The 22,971-nt window shown below is 35.5% G+C and overlaps 2 protein-coding genes across 3 annotated transcripts; one reads left to right on the top strand and one right to left on the bottom strand.

Annotated features, from left to right (window-relative positions):
• Positions 1 to 885: 885 nt before the first annotated feature.
• Positions 886 to 4,359, bottom strand: LOC115974385 (mitogen-activated protein kinase homolog NTF3). 2 transcript variants are annotated; one of them, XM_031094723.1, is made up of 3 exons: positions 4,033 to 4,359; positions 3,512 to 3,955; positions 886 to 1,937 (listed from the first exon to the last, which is right to left on the bottom strand). In XM_031094723.1, the coding sequence occupies exons 2-3, from the start codon at positions 3,932 to 3,934 to the stop codon at positions 1,242 to 1,244; spliced, it is 1,119 nt and encodes a 372-aa protein (XP_030950583.1). In that variant the 5' UTR covers positions 3,935 to 3,955; positions 4,033 to 4,359; the 3' UTR covers positions 886 to 1,241. The 2 variants fall into 2 exon arrangements, with proteins under 2 accessions (XP_030950583.1, XP_030950582.1); XM_031094722.1 differs by having other exon boundaries at positions 3,512 to 3,937.
• A 9,112-nt stretch (positions 4,360 to 13,471) lies between these two features.
• Positions 13,472 to 22,227, top strand: LOC115974384 (AP-4 complex subunit mu-like). Its single transcript, XM_031094721.1, has 13 exons — positions 13,472 to 13,682; positions 14,326 to 14,420; positions 16,877 to 17,080; positions 17,539 to 17,655; positions 17,745 to 17,876; positions 18,608 to 18,734; positions 19,534 to 19,637; positions 19,726 to 19,830; positions 19,903 to 19,997; positions 20,560 to 20,647; positions 20,849 to 20,909; positions 21,080 to 21,153; positions 21,895 to 22,227. The coding sequence occupies exons 1-13, from the start codon at positions 13,625 to 13,627 to the stop codon at positions 21,991 to 21,993; spliced, it is 1,359 nt and encodes a 452-aa protein (XP_030950581.1). The 5' UTR covers positions 13,472 to 13,624; the 3' UTR covers positions 21,994 to 22,227.
• The last annotated feature ends 744 nt before the right edge of the window (positions 22,228 to 22,971 follow it).

The raw sequence follows: 22,971 nt of genomic DNA, 5'->3' as shown, positions 1-22,971 counted from the left end.
ATATATTTTCTAATTTATTTTCACTTATAACAAGTGGGAGGGGTTCGAATCCAAGTTTTCCACGTGAAAGAATCGATCAATTGTATTGAACTACATGGCTCTCCATTTTTCTTTTGGAGAGGAGAGTTACATGGCTCTTGACCTTTCTTATTATCAAAATGTCTCTGTGCAAGGTGCGGGTTCAAAGCTAGTCTTCTAAAAAAAAGAGGGAAAGAGTTCAATAAGTTTCTGTTGTCAACCAAAATCCAGCCCAATAGGCTTAACTTTATGGCATCTAATAATCCATGAATTTGGGCATCTGACAATCCAGCCCAAGGGCACAAAGCATCGATTTGGGCTTAACTTTTTGGCATCTAACAATCCAGCCCAATAGCCCACCCCAGTTAATTAGACTCGGGCTTCTGTTCATCCAGCAGCAACCTTGAGAGATCAGTCACCAGTGTCATGCGCTCAAATGCTGGCTTTCTTCCTTGGAATAACACAAACTCACAAAGGGAGGGGAAGGGACCAGCGGGGCCACAAAGCATTTTATACCTCTTTTTTTTTCTAAGAAGAGAACTATGCGAATCTTAATTAAATTCTAAATTTATTTAAGGACAAGTGTGCAGGTTTAATTCTTGATCAGCCACTGTTTTATATAACACCGATCATCAACACACTTTGGACTTTGGAGAGGATGTTATAATTGAATATGGATTCCATTCCCTCCTTTAAAAAATCTTCCAAGCAAAGGAATGGCAGCTCTAAATGGCTGTAAATAAGAGAAAGGGAAAGGGAAGTGTAACAAGAGCAGAACATAACAGATTTTCAGCACACATCTCTCTCTTTTTTTCTTTTTTCTTTTTATGAATAAAACACACCTACCCACCATAAACTATTACTAGATTACATGAATTTGTACAATCATATAGCATAGAAATGTTTTTAACATTACACAGGGTAAAAGTTTATGCAGACCAGCTTTGTGACCATAATGTTACAAGAACACACCTATATACAACAAAGAGAGGCCACCTATTATACAGACAACAGAGCTTTAAGCTCATTGACAAGCTCAAGAACAAAATTTAGTCATATAATGCCTTAACAGCATAGCATTACGCACGATTCCCAAGATTATTATTTGACCAAAACTAAAACAAAACATAAATAAAATTGACTAGTACCAAAACAAAAAAGGCTTCATCATCCAAAGCAAGACAACTTTCCCAGGCCTCCCAGCAACACCAAGCAAGAAAAGACTAGGAACTGACCTCTGCATTAGCTGTAGCCGCTTCAGGATGGTAATGGAGTATTTCCTTCCACATCATCTCCCTTATCATATTTTCCCCTAAATCTTCATCTATGTCAAGATCAATGGGGACCTGGGCGGGAGGATTGGAGCTGGGATCATACAGTGGGGACATGTAAGGGTGTTGCAGAGCTTCTGTAACACTTATCCTCTTTGATGGATCAAATACAAGCATTTTTTGCAGAAGATCAATAGCCAGGGGATGGGCATTGGGATAAAGACGGGAAAAGGGGGTCCCAGGAGAGTATGGAAGTGCCTTAATGTATCTCTTTGCCTTTGGATTGTCTATAAATTCAAGATCCTCATCTCTCTGGCTACCAAGGATGTTGATGATCAGTTTAAGTTGATTGAGACATTCTGTGCCAGGAAAGATTGATTTTCGGCCAAGAAGCTCAGCAAAAATGCAGCCGACAGACCACACATCAATGGATGTCCCATAGTTGTCACAGCAGAGGAGCAGCTCTGGGGCTCGGTACCAGCGAGTTACAACATACTCGGTCATGAACTGGCCCTTCACATTGCTAGTACGTGCTAGCCCAAAATCACATATTTTTAGGTCACAGTTTGCATTGATGAGAAGATTCCCAGGCTTCAAGTCACGGTGAAGGATGTTTGCAGAGTGGAGATATTTCAATCCACGAAGCAACTGGACCGGGAAGATTAGATTAATACAAGCCATAAAGGATTAAGCAACTTCAACAATTACTATGACTGTAAAGATTTTTCTAATACTGAATGTGCCAGCATATTTCAAACATTAATACCCAGATAATGAACAACTGCTGAGACTATTTCAGCAAGATTGATAATAAGGAACAGAGCAAGTTATTACAGTAAGTTGGCATTCTATGGTCACATTATATGCTAACAGCAGCAGAAACAACAGTACATAATGTCAACGATATAGTGACCAATTGTCAAAGTAGTGACAGTTTTAGAATGAGTGGAGGTGATCAGTATAAAAAATAAGGTAACTGCTAAACAGACTCAAAAGACTCTAAATTTAACTACAGGTGGCATAAAACAGATATTGACAGTAGCTCAGAACTTGATGTCGTTCACAGAGTAGGTATTGTTAATTTCCCTCAAACCATGTTTGATCGAACAATTAAACTACTTATCTCTAGAAATCTATCCAACATTTTTGTTAATCTTTTTATATGTCTTCCTTTAGAGGCCTACAGCCATTATGTAGCATGGGCGTTATATCCAGCATGAAACTATTCTTTTTCAATAAGTCAGTATGGAACTTAACATTATCTAGAAATTCATTAGAATTTCAAAATCATTCACATATTTTCTTGACACTTATCTATGATCAACATGAAAATATGTTTTCGATACTATAAAACCACCAAAGAGGATATGCAAGCTGTATCTAAGTACCAAGTACTAGCATGCTGATCGCAATTCCCAACCCTCATTATATCCCCACAAAAGTAAAATAAGCAAGAAAAATTGTATGCCAGAGACATACATAAATGTAATTTAATACTCAGCTTTGCATTACCACTATCACATGGTTTTGGCTGAGATCACAAATGACCTATAACAACCTCATATTGAGGCAGTGGTTATCACTATAACAATAAAGCATGAATGAAGTTACCAAACTCAGGAGCCAATTGCAATAATAAAAGCACCATTTATCATTGAATTAAGAACACTAGAAAAGCAACATGGTTTCAAATCGCAAAACCAACCTCTTTAGATAAAATTGCAAAACAACTATCTTAGAGGTATCAGTCTAGATTTAATTATACCTATACAACTTGTACTACTGCAGCACATCATAACTTTTACTACATCCTACGGTTAGTCTATAGTTAGCCTGGGGTTAGTTTCTCTACACACTACCAGAGAAGTGCTTAAAAATGAACATATTCAAAGCTAAAGCTGAAATTTGGAGCTTTTAAGAGACCCAAAAAAGAAAAGAAAAAAGAAGATCCCTACAGCTCACTGTTCATGCTTTATAAATCCAAAACTTTAACGCACTATTAAGTGTAATTTTTCAAACACCCAAAACGCTAAAGAACTTTCTAGTACCAAAACTATAGCTCTACTTCAATAAGCTCATTGTAACACAACAATTTCATATAGTGAAAATATAACTTCTTAAGGCTTAATTTTCTGCAGTGTCATGTTCACTATTTCTCTCTTTTCTCTCAATCCCAACAACAATTCTAACATTCTCAAAAACAAGACCACAAAAATGCACACCTGAAAGAGGAAATACTGGCAGTGATCATTGCTGAGTGACTGTGACGACTTGATAATCTGATGCAGATCCGTGTCCATGAGCTCAGACACCAAATACACATCCTTGAAGCTTCTCCTATGCACAGGCATCATGACATCTTTCAAAGCAATGACATTCTCGTGTCGAAGATGCCGAAGAAGCTTGAGCTCACGCAGAGTTCTCAGTGCATCCACGCGATTCTCAAACACATTGTTTATTTTCTTGATCGCTACTTTCTCATTGGTCTCTCTGTTCACCGAAGAACACACAATCCCATAAGCCCCACGACCAATCGGCTTTATGGGCACGTACTTCGTGTCAATCTCAAACAACGTTTGCCACATCGAATAGTAGTGTTTTCCTTGAGATCTAACCCCATTCGGAGGCTCAACCGGTGTTGCCATTTCCTAGTTCAAACAAAAATACTAATATTTTTTATTGAAGAGTATAAGATAAATTTCCAATTTCGGAAACATATTGAAATCTATAAAAGGAAACTTACTTGTTTGGATGTGATACTATGCTGTGTAATTTTAATGAAGAAAAATTGCCACTTAGTATTCACCGAAAATTCCTCATCGGATAGTTTACACAAACCCTAATTCGCCGACACGATTGATTTCGCGCCAGAATTGCGACATGTTTGCTTTGGAGGAAGCTCTGGAATTCGATTTCTTTAAGGAATTGGATTTTTTCTTAAGGAATTCAATTTCTTTTGTGTTTGAATTTGTGCGCGTCAACGAGGAATTGAGGTCTGAGAATAGCTTTCTCGGCCATGAGGTTCGTTATCTTGTCGCGATCAGACCAGAATTTTAGTGACAAACATGTGGATTTGTTTTTTTTTTTTTTTAAATTAATTTTTTTATTTGTATCTTACGATGGGGTCCATTTTTGGCACGGTAATCTATGGCTGTGATACAAGTGGGAAGAAGCGACGGCGTTTTAAGATGAGTTTGTTGGAAGCAACGGGTAGATTTTTTATTTATTTTTTTCATTTCTTTTTTGTGATGGATAACGAATCAAGCATATTCTTCGCACAATCGCATTACACAACTCCTAAGGTGGATTGATCATTGATCTACCGGAATTCGGTGGTGCTGTCCAATCATGTCTAGTCAATTGTTGATGCACATTTTTGCAAATCCATATCCAAAAGCCCATGAGCAAGAAAGCCCAATGAAAAGTAAGGCCTAAAGGCTCACCAAGAAGACCAAAAAGCAAGAGAGGTCCAAGGAAAAAAATGCAAGGGAAAGTGATCTGTCGCAAAATACAGATCTGCCACAGAATATAGTTCTCCAACAGAATGGTTTCGGCAGATAAAGATAAATTGGATTCAAGACCCTTTTGATCCAGTCAACATTATTTGGCCCACAAAGGCCCAAATCCTTTTGTATAAAAGATAGGCGTGAAAACTAATATGAAAAAGCACGGTGAACGAAACAGGGAACAGCAAGAAGTGTTAGCAGCAGGAAACGCATGAAGGAAGAGTCAAACTAAAGGAAATGACAAAACGCAGTAGGAAATGTGTGAAGAAATAATACAGCCACACAGCAAAACAAAACAAAGCTAATCTGCTATGGCAGAAACGGTGTGGGAGACAAACACAGAAGGGCTGGGGCACCACTAACCTGTACCCAGCCAATACAAGGGAGGTGGGTCCACGGTGAAGGGGATTCAGAGGGTGTGGTTTGGTGGTGGGAGGAAAAAATGGTCTCTATTTGGTTTCCTACCGTGACTTCTTTTGGGAATATATCTTTCTGTGATGGTATCTTATCCAAAAGAAGTAATAAATGGTTGGGACCATCTGATGCATGCCATAGAGCTAGGTAGTGAGGTAGCTCGATCCTTATTGGTTAGTCACCTAGAGGTAGAGGTATACAGCAGGAACAAACAAAATAGAATTTTGTAGAGAAATGAGTAGTGGTGCAACAAACATGTACTGAGCAATAGCAGGGGCAACCAATGGGTGGGTGGGTAATCTTGAAGGGATGCCCACAACAAACCAAAAACAGTTGGTGAAGCCCTAGGGTAAAAGGGAGAAATCCCACTGAATCAGTTTGCTACAAAAGAAAGATGTAATCATGGTAGAAGAGGGAGGAAGGAAAAAGAGGGGAAGAGAGAAAAACACTGAAAGAGAGAGACCCAAGGGGGGGGGGGGGAAGCACTTAAGGGGGGAAACCTATGGTAAGAGAGTAGTAAGCACCAGAGAGAAGGACCCAGAAAAAGTAAGGAAGTCAATACTGTACCGGTATGTATACCGGTATCGAAACATCAACGTTTCGTACCGGTTTAAATACTGGTTATACTCGTCATGTACCGGCCATACAGGCCAATTTCGGGTAATACCGGTCGGTACTGAAAAATGTTTTTTTTTTTTAAAGTAATTTTTGAATTTTTGTTAAGGCAGAATGATAACTTATTTGCATTAACTTATTAGTATTATTTGTTTTCTTAGTATGCAATGATAACTTTTAAACTTTCTATTTTTTATATTGTGTGTGTGTGTGTGTTTTTTTTTTTCCTTCTTTTAATTGATACTAAAGTCTAAAACCATGAATAATTAATTCTGAATTGAGGAAATGTTTTATGGTAAACTTTTATATTTATTATAATATATATACACACACATACATATATATATATATATATATATTTATAAATATAAAAAATAGCGGTAAACCCGAAACGGTACACTGGTATTGACTAGTATCCGAAATATATCGTACCGCTGGCCAAACCGGTACAGTCTCCGGTACGGTATTGACTCCCTTGAGAAAAAGGAAATACCAAAAAGGGGGAACAACCCACAACAGGAGAGTAGTAAGAAACCAAAAGTAAAAAAAGAACGGAGAGAAAGAAAGAAAGTGGTAAAACAAAGAGAGAAAATACGGCAGGAATAGGGGCATGCATCAATAGACCATCTTTTCCCTCCCTCTTAGTAAACCCACTCTTTGATGTTCCCAAAAGTAATAGCTAGTAGCCATTTAGGCCTATTCTACAAAATGCACAACTTTGATGGCAAAAGCCTATGACAAGGTTGTTCAGGTTGGGGTTTGGGTTCTTTCTTGGTTTACTTATCCTATAAGAAAACTCAATACTTGATTTTGATTGCAAATATATTTGATTTCTCTCATTATAAATTATATCTGCTGTATTTGATCATTCTACCGAAACACCTTTTTATTACGTTTGCTTCATCAGATGTCCTGCTGTGGTATCTTTACTTTTTGTACTAGTTATTCTGCTGTAACACATTTTCACTATATTTAGCGTGTTAGCTATTATACTAGCTAAAACTTTTCTGCTGAAGCTTTCTTCCTTACTTGTTATTACGTGTTTTACTTTTGACACAAACTAATCATTATCCTGCCATAAATACATATACATATATCTTGTTCCTCATTTTCTGCAAAATATATTTTATATATGTATATGTGAATACATATAAGTATATATACTCATATATGTATGTATATATTTGAGAATATGCTAACCCATTTAAACTAACATTTGTTTGATGGGTATTTTCTTTGGGTTTTAGATTTGTTTATGTGCAGAAAGTAGAAAAGTATTTCTGTGGTAAAAATGAAGAGTAGTCACTCACATTGCAGAAGGCTTTACTGCACGGCAGAAGGCTTTAAAGCATAGCAGACATCTTTAAAGCACAATAGCACAGCAGAAGGCTTTACGGCAGAAAGCTTTATTGCATGGCAAAAGGCTTTAACGCATAGCGGACAACTTCAAATGCACAGCAGAAAGCTTTACTGCACAGCAGGAAGCTTTATTGCACAGCAGAAAGTTTTGCTGCATAGCAGAAAAGCCAGTCCTGCGGCAGAAATTGGAGAAAAGTTCATTTTGCGGCAGAAACTGGAGAAAAGTTTCTTCTGCAGTAGAAACAAAGGTAAGCCTACTTTGCAACGTCTTTCCCTTGGACTTGGACTCAGTGTTTGTGCACTGGCAGCTGCAAAATGGTACTTTGAAGCCCATTCTGCGGAGCGCCAGGCCCGACTTCCTTCTTAAAAAAAAGAAACGTAAAAAGAACCCTCTACACCAATTACATCACTTTTAATCGAGTCACTTTTTTAAGAAATTAAAAAAAAAGCACAAACAAAAAATTGAGATTGTCCAAAGATCTCAAACATTTTATTATTTCTCAATGTTATATAATAGGGTAAACTACAATTTCATCCTTTAAATTATATTTTATTTTGGTTATTAATATTGTTAGGTTCTAAAGTTTAGGATTTTATGTATTTAGAACTCTAATTTGTATTGTTGGCAAACCATGATCAAAACAATGTGATTAGAAGTGTTTAAAACTAGCTCAAAGTTGTATGTCAATGTAAAGTTGGAATCGAGTGTAAAGCAAGAAGCACTGTGGCTTTCGGCCTGGCTCGATCGATCGAAGCTTAGGCTCGACCGATTGAAGCTCGGGCAGATCGCTTTTCTGCAGAATTTTCCAACTCAGCCCTAGTTGTTTTAAAACGTTTTTAGGGTTTCTTATTTGTTCTAAGTATAAAAGGCAAACCCTAACCACGTTTTAGTGTTGCTCATATTTGTGGTTTGTGTAAATCTATTGTGAGATCTAGAGGAGTTTTCCTTTACACAAACTTAGGGTTTTCAAGGAGGAGATATTTTCTACACCTTGATGATCAATTCAGTTGCTGCCATTAAAGCTTAAAGACTACATAAGCGGGTGTGCTTGTAGTTAGTGGTGAATCCAAGAAAGAAGGAGTTCGTGGATTCGGAGTTTACATGTGGTCGTGTCAGTAAGTTCTACTGGTTGGTAGCATTAGAAAGTCAAGCGGGGGTGCTTGTAAGTCCTTTTGTATGAATTTCGATTCTTTCAAGATAGTGGATTCAAGTTTACCTTGAGGATAGCTAGGTCAAATCCTCCCCAGGTTTTTACTGGTTTGGTTTCCTGGGTGATCATATCGTGTGTTATTTATTTTCCGCTGCTTTGCATGATTTGATCTTTATTATTGTGATAACCTAGACTTGTTTAATTGGACTAAGTAACAATTTGGCTAATTACCTAGGTTTAATCAATTGTTTAAGGGGTCTAAAAACTGTCAAATATTTCAACTGTGTTAATTTATTTCTTAAATTTAGTACTGTGTCAATTTGGCATTTGCCATTATTTCTTAGATAGAAATTGCTGATGTGACAAACGGTTAAAATAAAAAATTAGTTTATTGCCACATCAACGAAAACTAATTTTTTATTTTGGGTGTTTGTCACATTAGCAATTTTCATCTAAAAGATAAAAGTAGATGCGAAATTGACATACATTGAAATATTAGAGACCGAATTAACATAATTTAAAAGGTTAAAGACCAAATACGTCATTTACCCGATCTAATTAACTAACAAGTATTTCAAATGAAACGAAATTTTGACCTAAAAGTTGAATTGATTTCACTTAACGGTAACTCTGAACAAACTACAACTTGCGACACTTATTTATAGTCCATCTTGCTCCTCAAAGTAAATTGCCAACCGTTTGGATAGAAATTGCTGATGTGACAAACGGTTAAAATAAAAAAATAGTTAATTGCCACATCAACGAAAACTTTTTTTTTTTTTTTGGTGTTTGTCACATTAGCAATTTTCATCTAAAAGATAAAAGTAGATACGAAATTGACATACATTGAAATATTAGAGATTGAATTAACACAATTTAAAAGGTTAAAGACCAAATATGTCATTTACCCGATCTAATTAACTAACAAGTATTTCAAATGAAACGACATTTTGACCTAAAAGTTGAATTGATTTCACTTAATGACAACTCTGAACAAACTACAACTTGCGACACTTATTTACAGTCCATCTTGCTTCTCAAAGTAAATTGCCAACCGTTTGCCAATTGTTCAACAAGACGTTGAACTCATCTCCCTATAAAGTAATTAATGAAATCATGAATTACTACATAGTTCATATTCCATCTCTAATATGTGAACTTCATTTAGCAAATTCATATACCCTCAGTACAACATCATATGTTTTCCAACAAAGTGGGAATTTCTCAGCTTAATGAGTTGACCAAAGTTCGAAATTCATCAACTTTCGTCCTCTCAACTCTATTTATTAGAATAAGCTATGGAGCCCGAAAGTCAATGAAATACTCAAATTATTCCTTTATAAAATTGATTAAGACACACTTATGAAATAATTTATTAAACATCAAATTCAAATTGAAGACACAAATTGCTTTCTCTACAAACAACAACCTAAGTTGTTGGCACATATCCTCTTCAAATGCCTCACTGCAATTGGATGAGACGTACCAAATCAACCTTACCTCCCTACCTAATAAATCCACACTTGATTAGGTTCGCTGTATTTTGGATCCAACAAATTTCTTGGTCTAGAAAGAATAAAACCAAAATACTTTTACACTTGTAGCTTCCCTAGTCTTGTGAGTTGTGACCATCCTTTTTTTTATTTTTTATTTTTTTATACCATTCCAGAAAACACGCAAAGATTACAAAAGAGTTTGATTACAAAAGAGCTTGATTGATCATACAGCAGTGGATAGGCATTCTAGTTGCCAACTTGGCTAGGTTACTAACATGACTAATTACAAGTGTTGGGACATACAAGGAGTGATAGCTCGATCGTGTCATTGTGTTCTAAATGAGACCAATCAGCCAACAAACTCCTCTCCTGCCAGTTTGGAGTCCATTTCTTGTTGGTAACTTGAACAACTCTCTTACTATAGTAGCAAATTTTGAGAGGAACTTTAACTTTCCATATCAAGGGGTGTAGTCCATTTTGAGTGAAAGTTATAAGCTTTTTTAACTTGGTAATCACCTGAAGAAGAATGTTTCCAAACTAATTTGTCTATCCCAATTCCTATTTTAGAGATAGGAAGGTTCAAAATTTCTTCACTAATGGGATGGGGGTACAAGGTTTTTACAAGACCAGGATTCCATGAGTGGTTTGTGTGATCAATCAGGTCTGCCACAGTATCAGTACTCAAGTTATGCTAGTTTAGCAGATGGGGTTGACAAGGGAACCAGGCTGAGTGATCAAGAGGGATATTTGTACCCAAACCTATGATCCACATTCCTTCCTTTAGAAAGCTATTTTTTTGATTAATAATACCTCTCTAAAACTAGGAATGATGGGGTTTAGGTGAGCATTCATGGATTGAGGCATTGGGAAAGTATTTGGCTTTGAAGGTTTTGGAAATGAGGGAGTGTGGGTTCTAACTGATTCTCCAAAATTGTTTAGCTAACATGGCTTGATTCATGAGTCCAAATTTCCTCAAAGCTAAACCGCCCTCTCTCTTAGGTTTGCAAACCGTATCCCAATTCACCAAGTGCATCTTTTTTTCCCCTAGATCATGTCCCCACTAGAAAGCTCTAAAGATTGCATCCATCTTGTTACAAATAGCTTTAGGCATCTTGAAATAGTTGAAGGTATATATAGGCATGGACTGAAGGGTGGATTTGATTAGGGTAGCCCTACCAGCCTGAGATAGGAGTTTTGCCTTCCATCCCTATAATTTAGAGTGCATTTTGTCTACCAAGAACTGGAAATCAGCAATCCTCTTGCCTCTTAACATGAAGTTTAAACCAAGGTATTTACTAGGACTTTGAACTAGATTGACACCAAGATCTTGAGCTAAGGTTCCTTTCACTTCCTCCTCCATGTTAGGTGAGCAGTACAGGTCAGAATTGGAGAGGTTGATGCTTTGACCAAATAAGGAACAATACCAGTTGAGAATTTCTTGAATATGGATTAAGGACTGGTTATCTTGTTGGAAGAAGAGCAATGCATCATCAACAAAGAATAGATGTGTAAAGGAGATGCCATTTCTGTCTATCTTAACTCCTCTTATTCTCTACTGATTTTCAGCTTTCATGAGTGCTAGAGAGAGAATGTTTGCACATATAAGGAATAAGTATGAGGAGAGAGGGTTTCCTTGTCTGAGTCCTTTCCTAGGGGTAAAAGATTTAGAGATGTTGCCATTGATGAGAAGGGTATACTAGACAGTGGTAACACACTCCATGATCCAATTCACCCATCTATCATTAAAGTTCATGGCCAGGAGAATCGCCTTCAAGTTGTGACCATCTTTGGTGGCATTGAAACAAACTCATTTTTTTACAAAATTTCCAAACTCCCATCAACCTAGTAAATGCAACAAACTTAAATTTTCAATCCCACTTAAATGTTTGGGCCTCCATTATCCCTAAACACACACCTCCCCTAAACCTATGCTCCGCACCCACAGGTTGGACCAAATTTAATTTTGATGCCTCGTTTACTAGCAAGGGATCCTACATTTCCTCTGTCAATTGAGACTTATAAAAGCATTAGTATTGGTGGAGGCAAATTGCTAAAATGCTAAATTTACCAGCCAAATATAACAAAAGTGGGCTGCATGCTTGCATCAGTGGAGGAAAATCCAAAATCTTTGGCTGTGCACTGTAGCTCAGACATTTAACAAAAAAACAATATTTTATTAGGTTGTTTATATTATTGTGTTGTTTATATTATTTTATTGCGTTAAATGCTATAATAAAAACTCTGATGTTGGGTGTTTTATAAAGTGAGGTATTAAAATAGATAAAGTAATTTTTTGTGGTGCCAAATTGCTAAATTTTTGCTATCACTAATGCTGATGCTCTAAGGCTACATCTTACCTGTCACTACAAAAAAGAATCCCCTCCTGCTCTCCAACACATGTTGAAACAAGAGTTACCCTCCTACTTGTCATAATTATCATTAATCAAGGTTGCAAGTTCGCCTATTTTTTTTTTTTTAATGAGATTCAAAAATTGTGACCAACTCTATCAACAATCCAACCTTGCAACTTAGATGGGATTTCCAATATGTCATAAAAGACAGTAGACCTCTCCTTTGTGATTTCATTGATGTTTCTTTCTCCTTTTGCCCTAAATCCCTTAATGAACTTACTCACCATTTAACTCCAAGGACCTCTTTTTGTTGTTGTTGTTGTTTTATTTTATTTTATTTTATTTTATTTTTTATAAGTTTTTTATTTACTTGGGGCATCCAACCCTTTAACTCGATCCCTTGTTGGGTCACTGTTGATGCTTATGGGCAAGTTCACCTTGGTCCCTCTTTTGCCTCTTTTTAATTTATTAAAAAAATAATATATAAAAATAATTTAAAAAGGATAAATTCCATTAATATGTTTTGAGATTTGGATTAATGCCTATCATGTCCAAGGGTTTTCAAAATCGATCAATTTAATCCTTAAAACTAACTTAATCCCTAAATACTGTTAAGTCTATTAGTAATTTTTCTCAACAATCTTAGGAACTAGTTGACTTTAGAGACGAAAATTGAGGTTATGTTTGGTAACAGTTTTTGTTTTCTATTTTTAAAAACTTGTTTTTGGGAATATACAGAAAAAAAAAAAATTTCTTGTATTTTTGAAATCAAAAACATGTTTGGTTAGTTGCAATTAAAAAAAATAGTTTTTTTGAAAAAAAAAAGACTATAATATGTTGTTATTAGGATTTAAACTCTAATGCTAACTCATTAAATGAGATAGATTCATAAAATTAAATGCGTGTTTTTATTGACTTTTGAAAATTAGAAACTGAAAATAGCATTTTGAATGTTTTCAGTTTCCTTTACAAATTGAGTTTTGAGAACAGTTTTTGTTTTCTGTCTATTTTAGGTTGCCAAACAAATTTTCAAGTTTCAAAAATAGAAAATTATTTTTGAAAAAAACAAATAGGGGAAAAACAGCTACCAAATATACTAACCAGTTCTGAAAATCTTGCACTTGGTGGACATAACATGTTAATGGAAATTACCCGTTTACCCAAAAAAGAAAAAAAGAAAAAAAACAAAGAAACAAAAGTCATAATGCCGTTGCTCAAGAACCACGTGCTTGTCTCGTGACCTCTGCCTAACGTGGCAATGAGCTAGTTGATTGTTTGTTGGTTCGGTAGAGAACTATGAGCTTAAAAGTTAAAACTTCCCAAGTCTTCCACTGCAAGGGAAACTCAGAACCTGAAATTGAACCGAAAGAAAAGGAATAGAAAAAGCCAAAGCCCCGTAGTGTAAACTGAAAACTCTCTCTCTCTCTCTCTCTCTCAGGAGCCATGATTTCCCAGTTCTTCGTTCTGTCGCAGAGAGGCGACAACATCGTCTTCCGTGACTGTGAGCCTCTCTCACTCTCTTTCCTCAATTTCCTTCATTTCACTTCCCCAGTTTCAATTTCATAATTTCATTGTTTACATCGTGCATGTCTCTTTTTGACGCGTTTAAGTTGATTATTCTTGTTAGATTCATGTTTCAACTCTGTGATCTGCGTTAACACACAAATTTAAAACCATCTTCTAGATTAAATTTGACTGTTGTTTGCTTTTAATTCGCTCCAATAAATTGCAACCAAAATTAGAGTTTATAAAACAAGAGGGCACTTATGCACTTATTTAATGTTATGTTACGCATGGTAATAATATGATGTCTGAACTAAAGAAAGTTTGTTGAGAGTTAATTTTGTTTAATTGCAAAACTGTAGTGATCTTATTTAAGGTTGTTACTTATGATGATTTTCCTGAATAAGGTTGTTAATCCTTGCATTTCATAGTTTCTTCTAGGTAGCATGGCTGGGAATTATGTTGTAGCCTAGAAAATGAGGCCGCTAATTTTTTGGTGCTATGTTGGTTTTTTTTTTTTTTTTTTTAAGTATCACATGAGGGATGATGGGCAATTGGTATTTTGGAATCTGATATATATAGGTCACAGATTTTTATGATGCATACACGCATAACATTTTCTTTTGTTAATTAAAATGCAGATCGGGGTGTAGTACCAAAGGGGAGTGCCGAGATATTTTTCCGAAAAGTGAAGTTTTGGAAGGAGGATGGAGAAGGGGATGCACCACCTGTCTTTGTAGGTATTTTCTATAATAATATCTCACATAGGATTAATTCATGAAACCTATGTGAGATATAGGATTTCATAGATAAAACTCTTAATAAAACTTGTTCTAGGAGAAGATACAATTGACATATTTAGCATGTTTTCTACTCAAATTGCATTGGGAAGGATTCATTAAGAAATTTTTTTTGGGAGGATATGGATGACTTGATTCATGGGTTACTAAATGGGGTAACTGGATTAGACCTAAATGGCTGTGTTGGAAAAGATAGTGGGGATTTTAAAAAGTTCATGAAGGCTTGGGGTATGGAGTAACCGAGTAAGGAAGTCACACTTAATTACCTTCAAACATGGGACAAAAGCCAGATAAATTTCATCCTTACTCGAAAATTTGTATTAGATGTTGTAAAGTTTACAAGGTGATACCATGACAGAGCGTAGGTTGTGTGGTACTAGATATTTGTTTTAGAAAATGGAAAAAAGATGTATTAGACAGAAACTGAGAATTAAATGGTGGTGTTTGAAGGGAGAGAAACAAGTTGTTTATAAATGGGATGATCAAAGTAGGTAAGTAGGGCCTAGATGAAGTTGTTGATAAGACGTGGAATGAAATGGCTAGTTGTGTTAAAAGATTAAGGATTAGGGTACCAACTAAGGATACTTGGTTGTGGAATGAAGACGTTCAAGCAATAGTTATATTAAAAAGAGAGTGATATAGAAGCCTACTAGATGTAGAGACAACACTGCTTATGCAAATTATAAAGTGGAGAAGAGGTAAGAAGAAAGGCTGTTTGATAGGCACTATGTTTTAGGCTTATGATGAGGTGTATAGCAATTTAGGGATGATGTAGAAAATAATGTTTATAATCTTGCTAAGACAAGGGAAATGAAAGCAAAAGACTTGAATCCTTAAGTGCACTAAGGATCAGGGTCAAAGAGTGTTAGTAAAGAAAGATGGAAGAGTTATTTTGATGAAGTTTTTAAGCCATAGAAGGAATTGGAGTGAATTAGGTATCAGTTGAGGATAAAATCGTAGGTTTGTTTGAAGAATGAGGATGATCAAGGTAAATGACACATTAAGGAGGATGAAAGCGGAAAAAGCTGTGGGACCTAATGAAATTCCCATTGAATTTTTGAGGTGCTTGGGTGACGTGGGTGTAGGATGGTTGACAAACCTTTTCAATAAGATCCTAAGCATTTGTGGAGGAAAAGTACTTCAATACCTATATAAAAGAACAAAGGAGGTATTCAAATCTGTACAAACTATGAAATTTTGAGAGAGAATTATTGAACATAGGTTAGACATGAAACAACAATATTAGATAATCAATTTGGTTTTATCCTAGGCGATCCCATGGAAGCAATTTCTTACTGTGGAGTTATACTTTCATATCTAAAGGCTTTAAGTTAAAACTTTCATATCTAAAGGCTTTAAGTTAAGTAGGTCTAAAACTGAGGACATGGAGGATAAGTTTGGTAGATGAAAGAGGTGTAAAACTTGATGGTCAAAAGAAACAAAAAATGTTAGGCTATCAAAAAACAACATGTTCATAAAATGTGTGTTGTTTAAACATGAATGTTAAGATGAAAAATACAAGGAAAGACGAGAAACGAAAAGAAAAAGTTTGTTTAAAGATAATTTCTTCTACCATGAAAAGATGGGGGAAAGTTGCTTGAAATGGTTGATTTAGTCATGTACAAAGGCGAACGATTAATGCACCAATGAGGAAGAGTGATTTGATTCAAGTTAAGAGAATGAAAATAGGTAAGTGAAGACCTAAAATAAAAATAGTTAAGAAGTAAAAAAGAACATGTTAATTAACGAGCTAATAAAAAGCTAGTAAAGAGTATGGTTTTAGACTTTTAGATAAGAGAGTATGATGTTACATAGGGTGTATTGGTGGATAAAATTACATGTGATTGACCTTGATTAGTCTGTTGAAGATTCATAGTAAACCTAAAAAATTTTGGGACTAAGGCTGTGTTGTCGTTGTTGTACCTCACATGCTGTATTCTTTCATTTTCCTTCTGCATATGGATGAACAATAAATGCAGTTTCTGCACATATATGCCTTTACATCTTTAAACCAGAGTCAACCCCCCCCAACTTGGTTTTATCTTTGTTCTTTCAAGTTTTTTGTGATTAGTTTCTTTTCTCTTATATTCATATTTGAGTGCATTTATAGAAAATAGTCTGCTTCCCCTACCAATACATATCCATGGCAAAAGTTTTTCCCAGTATGCCCAGAAATATGTTGAAGGTTTTGTGAGGAGAGTGACCTTCCAACTTAAATAGTTAAATAGTATAATATTCTTTCATAAGATCTATTTTGTTAATTTATTCTGGGGCATGTTGTGTAGTAATAAATGCAGAGAAATGTAATTGAATTGTTTGATTGTGTCATATTCCACACTGTCTTCCTTTAATGTGTCCTGATATTTTTCCTATTCATCTTTCTTGCCAACAGAATGTGGATGGTGTTAACTATTTTCATGTCAAGGTTGCTGGATTGTTGTTTGTTGCTACAACAAGAGTTAATGTGTCACCTTCTCTTGTTTTGGAACTTTTGCAAAGGATTGCACGTGTCATCAAAGATTACCTTGGAATACTCAATGAAGATTCATTGCGGAAAAACTTTGTGCTTGTGTATGAGTTGCTTGATGAAGTCATTGTAAGTATGCTTTCATATCTTTTTCCTGTCATTCCTTCATTAGAATGACTCTTTAAAAGTTAGATGCTGTTGGGCCTTGTTGTCTTAAAATAATTTTGCTAGTTTTTTAATTTAAAGCATATTGGACCTATGAAAAGAAATTGTATTGACGCAAACATTCTGTTTCATTGGGTGATAATCTCTCTCTCTCTCTCTCTCTCTCTCTCTCTCTCTCTCCCCTTCTTACCTATTTTTGTTAAAGATTTTTATCAAATTCCTTTTCCATTTATAATATATTACAAATGTTGGTAGACATCATCATTTATTAAAATAAGGAATTGATATCATCCCAGCTGAATTTTAGAACTATTATTTTGACCTGCACGTATCTTTTCTTCACTGTTTTCTCTTCTATTTATTTGTTATTGTTGTTGTCGTCATTGTTGTTAATGCGTCTTACTGTTCTCTCTTTGTGCCAGGATTTTGGTTATGTGAAAACGACATCAACCGAGGTTTTGAAGTCTTACATTTTCAATGAACCAATTGTGATCGATGCAGCTCGTGTGCCATCCCTTGGAGCTGCAGGCATATTTATGGTATCAATCACTCACTAGTGGCATATATGATCCTCACTGTCAACTTAAATATATGCTTTTATGGACTGGTAAAACTCACATGTTTGCAGCAAGGGTCAAAAAGAAGAATGCCAGGGACAGCTGTTACAAAATCTGTTGTAGCGAATGAGCCTGGGGGTAGAAAGAGGGAAGAAATTTTTGTGGACATAATTGAGAAAATAAGTGTTACATTCAGCTCTAGTGTGAGTATTTTGCCTTGCTCTGTACTTCTGTTACTATCAGTTATCAAGATTAACCAAAAACCCTTGCAAACAGCATGCCAGAGTATTGTTTCATTGTTTGGTGGTGTCCAGATGAGGAATAATAGTGTCCAAACGAGGAATAATAATAAACAATCCTAGTTTATACACAACCGGTACTTTAACTTGCATGCAAGTAGTTATTTATTTATTTTATTTATTATCTTGCCTCTTGTCATTTTTGTTATGATGATACAAAGATTTTTCCTTAGGTGGGGTTGGATGGGGTTTTGGGGCCTGCAAGGACTGGTAGTTTAAATTCCTTGTCGTGGTATATAACTGCATTTTCTGCTTTACCTAGAATCAAAAGGAAGCAGACCCACAGAAAAAGAAGGAGAGGGGGGGGGGGGGGTTTGAGACATTCTACTAATTTTGTAGGTTCCAAGTTTTTGCTTGACAACAATTTCTTCTTAATTTAATGAACTAGTTAAGTTGTGGTCACATTTTCCTTGTTAGCATTGAGTGGCACAACTTATGATACTGCATTGGGAAACTATCTGCAAGTAATTGTGATCCAGGGATAAATTGTTTTCTTATTCAATCTAGAGATGGAACTTTCTGCTTATATTTATTCCAATTTGTTTATGATTCTATGTTGTATCGCCATATTTTATCATTTTGTACTTGTATGAATTGGAAGTTCAAAACTTGTTTACTTACTGTGGATTATACAGGGATATATACTAACTTCTGAGATTGATGGCACCATTCAAATGAAGAGTTATCTGTCAGGAAATCCAGAAATTCGGCTTGCTCTTAATGATGACCTGAGTATAGGAAGAGGCAGAAGTTCAATCTATGGTATTGCTGGACAACATAGAAATCTTTTTCAAATACTCTTTGGCATTAGCTCTTGTTTTTCTTTCAGGTTGTTTGTCTTACAAGTGGATTAAATGTATGTTGGATTCTGTATGATAGTTTTAAGCTACAATAACTGAACCTCTTATCTAGTTTGGAGTTTATGATAAGTTTACACGTGTGTGTGTTGTGAATGCGAGAACTAGATCTTTTAGTTTGCCTAAAGTGCTAGATTTCTCTCTTTCACTGATGGAGGGCTGTCCAAGAGGGGTTACAAGCTACATTAACTGAACCTCTTATCTAGTTTGAAGTTTATGATATGTTAACGTGTGTGTGTGTGTGTGTGTTGTGGATGCAAGAACTGGGTCTTTTAGTTTGCCTAAAGAGTTAAAATCATCTCTTTCACTGATGCCTTTCCATGAGGTGTTACTTTAATTGATGAATAATGGTAAACTGTATTTACCTGTATTGTTAAGACTTCTTTATATATTGTTTCTCGAGAAGGAATTCAAATTGATTACTTCAAGTAGATTCCAAGCTAAGTTAGAACTTCCAGTTCATCTATATATGGGCTGACCCTGTCAGTACTCAGTACACAAGCTGTTTAATGCTCTCTCTCACCTTTTTTCTTGAAATTTTTATAAATGATATCTGTTGTGGTAATCTGTGCTAATATTATTTTTTAGTATGATCTATGGGGTTGATCCTGGCTATTTCTTCAAGAAGAATGTTTTTTAGTGATTTTTTTCCATCTATGAAGTCTTCCTTGCATGATATCATTGTGCTGCCTTGTGTGGTACAGATTATGGTAATTCATCCGGTTCCGGGTCCGTGATTCTAGATGATTGTAATTTCCATGAATCTGTACATCTTGACAATTTCGACATTGACAGGACTCTGGCCCTGGTGAGTGTAACTGAGATAATGATGTATTTGCAAAGACTTATTTTTGTGTTTGTGCTAAGAGTAATGTATTACACCATTATAAAAATAGGTACCACCAGATGGTGAATTTCCAGTCATGAACTACCGCATGACTCAGGAATTCAGGACTCCTTTTCGTATTAATGCATTGATAGAAGAAGCGGGCCCTCTTAAGGTAGTATGAATTTCCTTTAGTGGTTTAGTAAGTTATATAGTCCATATTAAAAGCTTACAATTTTTTTCTTAGGCTGAAGTAATTCTGAAAGTGCGTGCTGAGTTCGCCTCTAGCATCACTGCAAACACAATTCTAGTACAGATGCCACTGCCAACATATACAACTAGGTACTTCAGTTTTCACTTTGTTACACCAATTATAAATGGGCAAGATTTGGGGCATGTTAAATGTCCATATTACAAGTTAGGTTCATCTAGTTTGAATGTGCTCTTTACTGTTAGTTATATACAATTGAGGAATAGGTAGCAGTTTATCTATGCCCATGTATTCTGTTATTATAAAACAAGTCATAATCAAATGTTTGGTTATTGAAATTATGAAGCATCGTAAAGTGGTTTACTTCGTATTCCAAAAAAGCTATTACAAGTTTTATCTAGGAGGTCAAGCCCAGGTATATTTTCTTTTAAAGATTGAGAGGAAGTTGTCTATGTTTCTTAATGGGCAAGGCACAATGCATTGGAGTATACTTATAAATTTCAGCAGGAATTCTCAAGATAGCATATGATTTTCATTATAGGGGACTTGGATGACTCGGATGAGAAATGACTTTAAACACAAAAACACAGAAGCACAGACACACAGACACACAAAACAAAACCTTTTTCTTCTCCAGAATTGCACTTACTGTCAAAATTACATATTATGGTGTTTTCGTTGGAAAATTTGCAGAGTTACTTTTGAGTTGGAGCCTGGTGCAGTGGGAAACACAACTGATTTTAAGGAAGCAAATAAAAGACTTGAATGGGGTTTGAAGAAGGCAAGAAAGCTTCTCTCTCTCTCTCTCTCTCTCACACACACACACACACACACACACACACACACACTCATCTCTTACCTTAAATATCTACTCTATTGATCCGTCTAATTTGTAGCAATTTTTCTGTCCTCTGTTGCATTTTCATATTTATTATGAATTTTCTTTCCAGTAGAAATTATTTATTGATACATTAAATTGTAGATTGTTGGTGGATCTGAACATACTCTACGTGCAAAGCTGACATTTTCACAGGAATCACATGGTAAAGAATGTCTAGTTTATCTTTGTAGTTTATTTATTTATTTATAATTATTTTAAAAATTTTAAATTTTTTTTTATAATTAAAAAAAAGGTTTCATCTGTGTATTTTGTTAGACAAATTTACTTTCGATGTCATAAGGTTTATTATTGTGTGTGTATTTTGTCATGCAGGAAATATTGTGAAGGAATCTGGACCTGTTAGCATGACCTTTACAATACCAATGTACAATTGTTCAAGACTTCAGGTAAAAAATTAGCTTAATTGGTTAGGTCCTGTGTACTGTTATGGTAACAAAATCATCAGAATTTTAAGTATACCTCTAAATTTGTTGCAATTATGTAGAAGATTTTGTGGTTGACATGATGGATGGGAAGTATACCACGTGATGGTAAATATTGTACAAGAATGCAGTGGTGTCTATACTGCCAATGAGCCTCAACCGGCACTTCCCTCTCCCATAATAATGGGATGGAGGGTAAGGTTGTGGTTTCAAGACCCACTGTGTGTTTGTAACTTACCAATCAAAAAAATGTAGTGGTGTCTATACCCTACCCTTATAGAGATTATGGGTCCCTTAGCTTTGATGCTTTTTTCACTACTGTGCTAGTGATGCTCTTTCATGGCAGTGATTAGGTGGGAGTTTGTGAATCGTTTTCATTACCTCTTAAGGTGGAAAACCAAACTTATCTTTTTCATTACCTCTTAGGCTAGAAATAGAATCTAAACTGTATTCTAAAGATTTCAGACATCATGTTTGTTGACCTCAGTTTGGTGATTAATTGAATCTCCTGACATTTTTTTTTAAAAAACACAACATTAAAAAAAAAAAAAAAAAAAACACTAACATTAGTTATCATAGAACTGGCATGCTGCCATATAACAAGATGTTTACCCTTTAATACTTAAACCTTTTTTCCCCATGTGTTCATTTTTATCTCCTTTTTAATGGTTTAAGGTGTTTGTTTCTCTGTTCTTTTTTATGCAGGTAAAATACTTGCAGATAGCTAAGAAGTCCAAGACGGATAATCCATATAGATGGGTGAGATATGTCACACAGGCGAATTCCTATGTTGCTCGGTTATGATCATAGTCTATTCTCCCCATAATTCTTCTTGTTCCTCTGTTTACTTGCTCCATTTTCCTCTCACTAGTTCATTCCAATAAGAACTGCAGTTGAAAGAAGTTTTTTTTGTTTTCGTGGTCCGTGAAGTTTGATCCTTTCTATGCTATTTTTATTAAGCATTTACTTATATGGATCTCTGTTACTGCAATTTGGTAAAATAGAACGAAGATATCTAGATGAAGCAGATTTATTTCACATCTTTACTCAGGCCAAACAAAAAAACAGAGGAGAAAAAAGAGAGACAAAAACCAAAAAAAAAAAAAAAATCCATCTAAACCTGAAGTCGGGGTTGAGTACAACAGCTAGACATCTCATGTTTTCATTTCCATTATTCATAGTAAACAATTAATATTATGAGCAGATCATAGTCCTAGTCAGTAGTCACAGTAGCGAGGGCATCTATTGTCGAGGGAAGTAGGGAAATGGGGTATGGTAAGTGGCTTGTTGCTATTTTGTGTGGCAAATGGTAATACACAGTAGTTCCCCTCGGACAATGAAGTTTGGCTGGACACTATTAGGGGAGTCAAACTGTGGCACTCTATAATGAAGAAACAAGGGTTTGAGGAATCAGAAGACCCACTCCTTGAGGTTAGTAAATATATGCTAGGAACTTATATGTCAAAATTGATAGGTCATGACCAATTTGAGTTAGGGCAAAATGGGATCAGAATTCTGCATAATTGAGCAGGCATGCTGTTACTGCATAAATGATGAAGACGCATGCAATTTTGAAACATATTGGTGATGAGGTTTTGATCCCCGAATAAATCTCTGATACGCTTATCTGCCGTGGATTAGGCATATATCCCTCTAAATTTAAGTATATTTGACAGGAACTGGATTCCATTTTATCGTGGCGTACTAATATTTTGGTTATCCTTGGAATAGGAGAAAACGAAAATGCTCTTAAGAAATTTGATTCCAAAAGGCTTATGAATT

The sequence above is a fragment of the Quercus lobata genome, chromosome 2, assembly GCF_001633185.2.
Source record: "Quercus lobata isolate SW786 chromosome 2, ValleyOak3.0 Primary Assembly, whole genome shotgun sequence".
NCBI classification, from domain to species: Eukaryota; Viridiplantae; Streptophyta; class Magnoliopsida; order Fagales; family Fagaceae; genus Quercus; species Quercus lobata.
The sequence above is the reverse complement of the archived record's forward strand: the minus strand, read 5'-3'. Positions and strand labels throughout refer to the sequence as shown.